The sequence below is a fragment of the Aphelocoma coerulescens genome, chromosome 2 (genome assembly GCF_041296385.1).
Source record: "Aphelocoma coerulescens isolate FSJ_1873_10779 chromosome 2, UR_Acoe_1.0, whole genome shotgun sequence".
In the NCBI taxonomy this organism is placed as follows: Eukaryota; Metazoa; Chordata; class Aves; order Passeriformes; family Corvidae; genus Aphelocoma; species Aphelocoma coerulescens.
Window position 1 is genome coordinate 53,358,341 of NC_091015.1, and position 10,210 is coordinate 53,368,550.

General features: G+C 41.7%; 1 protein-coding gene across 1 annotated transcript; it reads right to left on the reverse strand.

The window, feature by feature from the left end:
- Positions 1–457: 457 nt before the first annotated feature.
- Positions 458–3,683, reverse strand: LOC138105739 (C-C chemokine receptor type 4-like). Its single transcript, XM_069005847.1, has 2 exons — positions 3,553–3,683; positions 458–2,284 (listed from the first exon to the last, which is right to left on the reverse strand). Exon 2 carries the CDS (start codon positions 2,266–2,268, stop codon positions 1,198–1,200), a length of 1,071 nt encoding a protein of 356 aa, XP_068861948.1. The 5' UTR covers positions 2,269–2,284; positions 3,553–3,683; the 3' UTR covers positions 458–1,197.
- Between the last annotated feature and the right edge of the window lie 6,527 nt (positions 3,684–10,210).

Sequence of the window (10,210 nt, forward strand, 5' to 3'; positions counted from 1 at the left end):
CTGGCTTATAATAAGTAATCTGAATGGTTGTTGTCCAGCAAAAAGACACACCAGAAATATCTTCTAATACATATTTTTCAACTCCTAATTTGTCTGCTGCCACATTACTGATTTTTTGCCTCTTTTAAAATTATTCTTGAGCCAAAAATCTAAACACTGCTGTGTGAGTTTCCTTCCTGTTACAGATCTCTGAGTAATTAATATCCTGTGAGCAGCTACTGGGGTTGCACTGTTTGCATTTTGCTGTTATCAAATGCAGGGATTCTTTGTGTGGTTTCTAAGTTATGACAGACCCTTTCTACACAATCTCTGTTTTTACTTTCTTTTGTTCTGCCAGATGCATCTTCAATGAATGAAAATTGAGTCTTGGAGTTAAGTACTTTTGGAACAAAGAACATTCACTTTAAAATACATGCTTTTAACCAAGATGCTTCAAATTTATTCACGCATGCTGGAAAATAAGGTTTTTTTAAACACTTTTATTCAAAAATATTCAAAACATTTTCTATGTTAATTAAAATACAGAATTGCTATCCTGAATTATAGTGATAAAGTAATTCAAAATGCCTATATATACACCTACATATAGGCATATATGTCAACCTGAGAGAAAACGCACCTACAACTCAAAGTAATGGCTTTTCCTTGTGTCTTTGTGCACAGAGAGAATATATTTTCTCCTTTTTCTTAACGACAGGGTATATCATCCCCCTTGAAAGGAAACATTTAACAGTAGCAAGTACTGCTGATAGCTACCTAAGAGTTACGAGCGAACAAGTCCTACACAGGTCAACTGCAGAGTAAAAAAAATATGGTAATAACCATCCTTCTTGAATACATGAATATGTTTTCCAAGTGCATGTGCTGATGACAAGCTGCTGTCTCACCTCTGCCCCTCCATGCAGGCCAATGCCTTGATGCTGGTGAAAAAGAAGCCATGCAGTGCAGTGCTTTGCACAGAGCTGAGCAGTGATTTGTAATCACAGCAGAGAAACCTTGCGTGTCCATTTCCCATGTTCCACATTTGGGACACCTTCTGTCATAACACTCAGAAAATCTAGGGGCACAAATAAAGCTGAAGTGAGTAATATCTGGCACTAGCTTGTTGTTAAATGTATCTGCATTTGCTTAGCTTTTCAGAGTTCCTGCTGTTGTCATTCTGCTTGCTGCTGAGTTCAGTGGCTGGTCAGAAACACTTTACAGAGCGTCTTGGTCTCCTGTCGACTGTGTGTGGAATGAGCTGGTAGATTCAGTGTGGTAAGTGATGTGAACTCCACACCACTTGCAAAAATACCCAGGTAACTGCCAGTTCTTAAAGAGCATCTTCAGGTACTTCTTAAATTTTTCCCCCATGAAGAAGTAGATGACTGGATTGAGGCAACAGTGAAAAAGGCCGAGGATTTCTGTTACCTGGAAAGCATAGTCCAGACTCCTGCTCACTTGACAGTCTCTAATGACTCCCATAAACTCCAGCAGTTGTAGGAAAATAACAATGTTGTAGGGGGTCCAAAAAAAGAAAAACACAATCATGACAGCAAAAATCATCTTCACAGCCTTATTCTTTTTGTCATTTCTACAGTGAACTAATGTTTTAATGATCATGGAGTAGCAAAATGTCATAATTATAAAAGGGATTAGGAGCCCTAAAATGTTGATTTCCAAAGTGGAAAAAAGCTTCCATGTTGTGAAATTGCCTGGAAATCTCGGCTTGCAAGTTGTATAATTATGTTCATTAAAAGACTCTCTAAATACAAGCTCGGGAACTGAGGCTGAAAGAGCTACTAGCCATACAACAAGGCTAGTAATCAAGCCATGGAAGGCAGTCCTTGCTTTCAAGGAAAACACTGCACGAACAATTGCCAGGTATCTGTCTATGCTCATAAGCATAATGAAAAATATCCCGCTGTAAAACCCAACCAGGTAGATCCATGAAATGATTTTACACCAGGGAGTTCCAAAAACCCATTGGTCTAGTGTGAAATAAGACCAGAACGGCAAGGATAAAACGAAGAGCAAATCTGAGATGGCGAGGTTTAGCAGGTACACATCAGTCATGCTCTTCAGCCTCTTGTATTTGAAGAGGACCACGATGACCAGAATGTTTCCAACGAGCCCGACTAGGAATACCAGGGAATACAGAACAGGTAGGAAGGAGGCTGCAAACTTCCTGACGCTTTCCTTACTGCATGGTTTTGGAGCATCGTTGTAATTATCGTAATAGTCGTAAAAGGTTGAGAGTTCAAGGGACTCGGTACTTGAAGAACTCATGTTTTTTCCCCCAGTTCTGAGAAGGGAAGAGTATAAAAATGTCAGTGACTTTCAGTGCGTCAAGACCATGTGGTTACTCCACAGACCTGAATCATGAGTGACTGACTCGCAGCTCAGCACACGACTCACTGCAGGTTCTCAGACATTGTGTAAGCATTATGGGATGGGTGCATGTGCACACTTGAACAAAGTACTGTCCTTAGCATGCATGTACTTAGTCCTTGCACTACAGTGCCACTTGCACGTCAAGCACAAATGGATGTTCAAATGGATGAGAGGAAAGCAAACAGGAATGAAAGATGTGGGCCACAGGTGTCAAATCAGAGAGGGTTAAGCCCCGTCTAGAGCAAAGTAAAAAGCAAAGCTGCTGTTCATAGCAGTTCAGAATTTCACTCACCCACCTTTCCCATCAGGCATATGTCACCCACCATAAGAAGACAGTGATAAACATGCATGAGACTTTTCTTATGAAATTACATTTACTGAAAGTTGCCATGAGGTTTCAGTAAGTGCTATTTTCGGTGGCTAAATGAATAACAGGAATTTTTCATCTTCATATGTATGTTCTTTTCTAACAGGCAGATACAGAGTTTTAAGTGATGTAAGCTGGACACAGGGAAAATATATTGCTGACTTATGAATCTGTGTGTTATTCACATCACAACATCATTCTTTTAGCCTAACATACCAGAAATTCTGAGTTCTGTTCTTACTTGTGTGTATTGCTCACATAACAAGTGGCATTTTTTTAGCCTAGCATACCAGAACTCTAAGCCTGAGCTATGTTCTTCCCCTTTGTCTTTATTTTGTGAATGGAAAGCAGAAGAGAAGTGAGTTTCATTGCTTTACTTGTCTTTGCCATGTGTGTTGCTGCTACATAACAGCAAAAATAGACTATCATTAATCTGAGACCTACTGTATGTAGTCCCAAGCATGACACCTTTCCAGCCCACAGTTCTGTTCCATTCTACAGAGAGAGGAATTTAATATTATTTACAAGCCACAAGGACAAAACCATTTGACACCAGTGGTGTAGAAATGACAGCTTTGCAGCAACTGCACCCAGACATACCTGAATCTAATCTAGGTTCAGCATATCTTTGAATACTTAAAAGCATATGCTCACAGAATACACCCACTTATGATGATGCAAGAATTCTTAAAAACTGCCTAAAAAATTACCTGATCAGCTATAAAAGGTAAATGAAAAAGCATTACATTCACACATATCATGAGTGTACCTGATACACAAATGTCTGAGGAATTGCATTTTAAGAATTTTACCTTTTCTCCTCCTTTCTTCCCAGATGATGTGAAGAAGTTTCTTTGCTCTAAGGGTGCAGAATCACTTGCTTCTCATCAGGTAGCTCTGCCAGAGATGTGCTACCCACACAGCAATATCCACCAGTTGCAAAAAGCAGATGCCACTAGGTAGCTGTGTCTCTTAGCGGAAGCTTCGACTTCCTTAGATTATATCACAAGTACTTCTCTCCTCAGTGCTCATCAGAGACAGTCCCTTTAAGTCAGAAATAGAATTAAACATGTCTTATAATGTTTAAAAAAAACACAGTTTCCACTGGGAGACTGATTACTGAGTTAAAGCAGCTTCATCTCATCCAACAATCATTAAAACTGATGTCACTAAGCATAGATGTCACTCATCTCTCATTCAACTGAAACCTCGTTCTTTTCTTAATCTCAGAAAAAAATAACCAAAGAATCATCTGTAGTGAGCAGAGAGGAGGCAAGCACTTGGGAGGTGTGTGGGAAGTGTGTTTCTAGTCCTTCTCTGACAGATAACTGATTTTGCAAGTTGCACTATGTAATTGTAGAAGAAAAAACTATAGATTTAGTGTAGGGAAGGCTCCTTTTAATCACTGTGGTTTGATCATCCTAACTCCTACTTCTCTTTCTAAAAAAAGAAATGAAGGCATGTTCATTCGCACTACCTTTTTGCTTGATGTTTTCCACCACAGGTCTTACATGCAGCAAATCCACCTCCTACCACTGACCAGCACAAAATGTAACAGTGGTCAGTCAGAACATCGAATAAGAAGTAGGATGTGCGCACGCACGTGTGGTCTAAGGGCAGAGTGTGCTACGTGCTGAGGTTTACTGTGGCTGTCACATCAGGAAGCTCAACAGCTTCTATGAATTTCTCTTGAGAGTGAGGTGGGCCTTATTTGTCTTTTGCGGGATCCTGAGTAGGGAGAAGAGAGCACAGAGAACATGTACTAGTCAAGTGGGATGGTTGTGAGTCCTGCCAGCACAACAGCTGTGCTGGCAGCTGGCAGGTGCTGGTCTCCTCTGTTTCTCAAAAAAGGCCAGCCAAGCAGAAGTACAAGCCATTTCTCAACAGGGAAGCCTGCTTTCTCATGATCAGGAGAAACTGAAGAGACAGGACAAGAAGCAGAAACAAGAAATCTACAGAAGATGGTAGTGAGAACAGGAAGAATCAGACATCTCTGTCCACAAGAAATTGTATGTTTTCTTGTTCACTCTCTGGTGTTTTTCCAGACACAGGTATAGCTTTTGTTCAGTTATGCTATTTGCTGCTATCTCATGTCTCATCATGTCAGAGGCACTGTTACACTGCCCAATAACTTATGTTTGGCTGAAAAGCTTGATGTGAAGACAGCGGGACATGTGGGATCTACTGGTTTCAGGTTTTGCCAGAATAAAACAATTGTATGAGAAGGACCCTGTCAGTCATCTTTCACAAGATGCATCTGTGGAAATTTTTAAATTGGTCTGTGGGAGATGTTCCTCCAGTCCAGGTTATTGCTCTGCAGATCACCTACATTTTCTCTTCAGCTTACTAGCAGTCCTTAAAGGATGTGGACATCAGATAAGCCGACAACACCGTCGTACCTGTTTCATCAGCTCTGCTCACAGAAACTAGAAGCTGTTCTTCTTGATGTTCTTTTGTCTGTGTAAGGGCCCCATTAATCTCTTCTTTGACATCTTGCTGCACTAGGCCCACAAGTTCAGCTTTTTACCCACAATAACAATGACATTTCTTTAAGTAGATGCTTTTCAGGAAAAAACACCTCTTGCTCTTGACAATGGTCTCTTAGGCATTGATGTTTCTTAGTTCTGGCTGTAATTTTTTTCTCCTCAATAAACCACCATGCATTTGCATGCTTATCTTGTCCCACTCATTATTTTCAGCTCTATCAAACTCGGTATCTTCTTTGAATTTCATCAGTGGTGATTTTTCTTGATTTCCAGATGAAGAGGTGAATAGAACTGAATCCAGATATTACATCTCTCGGATCCTGTAAGAACTCTGTTCGGCTAAGGAATGATTTCCTATCAGCAGCAACATTTTGCGAGATGTGTTGACCACCATCAGCAACATTTCGAGACCTGTCCTTAGCACATAGGCCATCCTTCAGATATGCTTCTGATCTTTCAGTTATACTGTTAGCAGGGAAAAAGTCTGCAGCCATATGAATTCCAGTTTAGTATGATCCATATGGCACTGGCCTGAAGAAAGCACCTACCTGGCACAGTGCCTCTTGCCCAGTCCTTCTTTGGAAGGCTTTCAAGTAGCAAATGCACCTGCCATAATACCAGTGCACTTCATGCTTAATCACCAAAGGGGAAGGTCTGTCTTTGTAAGGAGACTGAGCAAGAGTGTTTCTGCAGGAAGAGGAATGCTCAGCCACAAAAAGAGAAGAATGTTTATGGCTACAGATACTGAAAACTTGTGATGTGTGAACTCCAGAAAATGAAGATTAAAAAATATAACTGCCAGTTTGGGAAAATCAAGAGGATATTAATAAATCCTGAAATACCTTCGGATGGTTTACCAGTGAACAGTGTTCCTTGGAGAGCCTGCAAGGAAAACTGCGGTGAAAACAGGAAAAAATAAGAGCAAATGAGACAGTGCAGAAAATAGAGGGCAGGTGTTGTGAGTGCAGGTCCTGCAATTGCTTGGAGAGAAAGAACAGTGGAAGGGACTGAGTGTAACTATGGTCTGCAGTAGGGGAGCTTTCAGGTCCCCTTCTGACATGGCAGCCTGTCTTTTTCAGCTGCTTCTTGGAGAACCTGGCAGAGACTAAGAAAAGGAGAATGGCAGGAGATGGCAAGATTAAGGGGAAAGGGGAAGGGGTTCTCAGTGGTGTTGCTGTAAAACTAATGGTTTTGCAGGAGAAGCAAAGAAGAAAAGAAGTCATCGTAGCTCTTTACTAAATGGTATCAGGATATGTGGCACTGACCAAATATATCATGAGTGCACAGGGGTGGACCAAACCTGATTAGCCTGACTGGAAGGAGATTAACCTTTTATATGGGGTGGTGTCTGTGTGTGTGTGAGAACATTAAATACAACAGGGTACAATACAATATTAATATAAATTTTAATAAAAGCAAAATGCAGAACAACCTATACCATAAAAAACTTTGCTTTTCACCAAAAGATTGTTTCAGCCACTCCCATCTTTTATGGGAAGTCTTATGATTAATTTGCCATTTTACAGGAGGCATAGGACTCTTGCCCAGGGAAGGACTGGAGATAGACATTTACCTAACCCACTAACTAGGCTGTGAGATACTCACTACTGGTATGCCAGTGCACCATCCATTCTGTCTGATCTCAATCCCTGGCCAGGGACAGATGATTCAGACAAGTCCTCCTTTGGAAGACGCTGGCCCAGGAGAAAAGCAGATGACAGTAAATAAAAAGGGACCACTAATTGCAAGGATCAGTATTTTGATTGATTGTGTGGATCAGCGCAGGATCCATGGTGCCACAGATGGACAAACATTTACCTTTCTCATCAAAGCATTCTCTCCATCAGGTGGCCAACTCCTTCATGCATGGTCAGGCCTTGTGTGATTCTTCTTTTGCAATTCAGGTGAATTTGGATTGCAGTTTGCACGTCACTAGCTCCCATACTTCCTTGTTAGCAAAGTGTTTGTTCTACCAGTTCATTGTACAGTTCCTTTCTTTGTAATTTTTAATGCATTCCAAATTTCCTGTACATGACTAAAACTGCAGCATTCAGAGAGAGAACTTAAGAAAGGAAGTGAATGATTTCCCAGTTTTAGAGACAACCACTGTGTACACTGTTTCTCAGGTGATTCATTCACCATTTATTCAATCTTTTTGAAAGCATTAATTCCCTTTGGCTAAGATAGCTGTTTGTGCTGACAAGGAAATTATTTAAGCCAAAAACATATTTTGCTTGCTCAATGCTAAGCTGCAATTCCCCTCATCTTTTTTTCTTTCAGTGGACCAGCCCTGTGCATTCTACTGTTTGTATCCACTGGTGATTCTGTGAATGGTATCAGTCATCCTTTTCCTCAGTCTAATTTCCTTTCTTTCCACATGCTGTGCTTGCAAAACTGCTATAGACAGAACTCCTCATTAAAAAAAAGAACTGAAAATTCTCACCTCAAAAATGAAAGAAACAGTCATTTTATATGCCTAATTTTACTAAAAATAAAAATCACTAATGCAAAAAACATGAGTTTTACTCTTCTTAAATGAAAAATGGCACAGCAGGGAGCTTTCCTTATCATGCTCAGCGATCTGTTAAATGTTACCAAGCTGTTTCTACAGGTAGGTGAGAAATTTGGGCTGTTTCCACTCTGAGGAGCCATTGATACCTGAGATTTAATTTTTTGTTTTTCCTAAATGTCCCAGCGATCACCCAACCATCACTATGAGGTCCTCTTAAAGGACGTTAGTTCTGAAGAAAAAAAAAGACAAGGCAGTGGTGAATAGCAGAGGTGTTCTCAGGCCACTTTTTTTGATGTTTATTGTGATGAGTTTAGATACAGAGGAATGATGACAATGTGGCACAAAGGCTTTGGATTCTGTGTGCTTTGTGTTGCTGGTAGCCTTTAAAAGCTTATTAAATGCTTTTAAAGCTTATTAAATACAATGAAGACAGTAAAAGGTCTTCATTGGAGCATCTCTATCATCTTTGTGATTCACAGGATATTCTGATGTGTTTTGTGAATTGTTGGTGAAACTGCCTGTAGTTAATTTACATCTACAGACTTACATTTGCTCACAAGCAAATAAATGAAACCTCTGAGAAATTGATCTTTCTTCCATCAGCAGAATGTAGTGACTAATTTTTTCGTACTTTTCATAAATATGTTTTTTACACTCTTTTTTAATCAGTGACTCCACTTGCTTGGCTGGGGTGCCCTGCTTTAACCATGAATGACTTTCAAGTCCAATAAGGTTTAATAATGCCACCTTCTGGTGGAAATGCAAAGAAAGCATTGACGCTAAAGATGGACAGAAGGAATGAAGGAGCGAGCTCAGGGCAGAGGGTCCTGCGGGAGCAAGGGTGATTACAGGGATAGTGAGAGGGTGTGGTGACTGGAAATACTTGGCTCCAGGTGCTGTTAGCCTTGTGCAAAAAGATGTACCCTACTGTCTACCATTGCCCCTTCTGAATCTGACCTGATCTGTAAACCCTGGCCTGTGCATTCTGTATTGTTTTTATGATAACTGGTATTTTGACCATCCCTTCACTGTAGCCCCCTGAAGTCTGAACTACCAGGAGGATCTGGAGAGCAAGGCTCAGCAACAGGACCAAGAAAAAGGAACTGAACAAGAAACAAACTGAGGGTGAGCCTTAATGAGGGCTCCCTTGGAAAAAAACAACAACAAAAAGCTGATCACAGTATGAGGATACCTAATTTCTAAGACAGGACTCCAAGGAGGAGAGGGACTGCAATAAAGCAAAGATTCATTGCAAAGGGGCTCTGAAGCCACTTGGGGGTTATGACCTGGTAAATTTTAGTCAGCTCTGATACTGCCATTCCCAAAACAGGCAAACCCAGCTTTGAGCCTCCTCAGACACCTTCCTTCCAGGGCAAAGAAGATGTGAGGTGAAGGTCCTTCATCTGTACCAGAAGGCCTAGCATGATGTCCCTAGGAGGTGCTGAAAAGGCAATTCCTGTGCACACTTAACCAGTTCCCCATCCCTGGCTGGTTGTAGGCCATCAGCACTGCTGGTTGAGGCCCTTCCGGTGGGAAATGCTCCCCCTTGCCTTGTGCGCCAGCTACGGCCAAACTGGGATCTCTGTTGCTCAGCAATTGCCTGGGGCAAAGTGGGCGGCGAAGGGCCGTGAACAAAGGTGGTTCAACAACCTGCTCCAGGTGCGTTTCAGAGTTACCATTTCCTTCTGGTTTGCTCCTACCTGGTTGGAGACTGGAAAAATAATTGAAGCTGCAGCTCAGGGTTTCAAGGAGCTCTTATCTGTAAGGAACCGTCCTGGTCCGGGGCACAGGAGATTCCACGTGGGAGCAGTAGGTCGTGTCTGACACCAGGGGGAACTGTCTTGTCGGAGGTGCGTGGAGCCATCGCCCCTGCGCTGCCTCAGCTTTGTCCGTGTCCTCCGATGTGCTCCGCCCGTACGGGCTGCTGCAATCTCTGCTGCCATTTCTCTGCCTCTCGGTGCCGCTGGCTTTAATTTTAATGTAGCAAATTTATGGGCTAAACGCGAACTCCTCGTGGGCAAAATGCAGCTTCTCAGCTGCCTGCACTATCCTGGCATATTGGACCTATGTGTTGTGGGACTGTTGTGGAGCAGTGACAAATGCATGCAATGGATCAGAGACTTAACAATATGAGTGGGGTGGGAAACAGACTGTTCCAGTGACAGCTGCAGCTGGAATGTGGATAATATCCCCTGTATAGTGAAACAGCAGTGCCAGAGTCCTTGCTCTCATTCTCTATCCCATTCACTACCCTCTGCCTTCAGTGATATAAAGTTCATGTGCGCCTTCCTGATTGAAATATCATGGTTAGAAATTTGGTAAACGCAAACTGTTCTTCACAAGCAAACCATTTTCCTCATGTCCAATGGGGGTTATTTTACAGTATATCTTTAGGGAGAGGAATGAAAAATACAATACATTAACATTTTTGTGTCGAGTATTAGTGTAACAAGCAAAATCAGACAGGAACAG

Bases quoted from the DNA above. Each gene is read 5' to 3' on its own strand.
- LOC138105739 (XM_069005847.1), bottom strand. From the start codon at position 2,268: ATGAGTTCTTCAAGTACCGAGTCCCTTGAACTCTCAACCTTTTACGAC.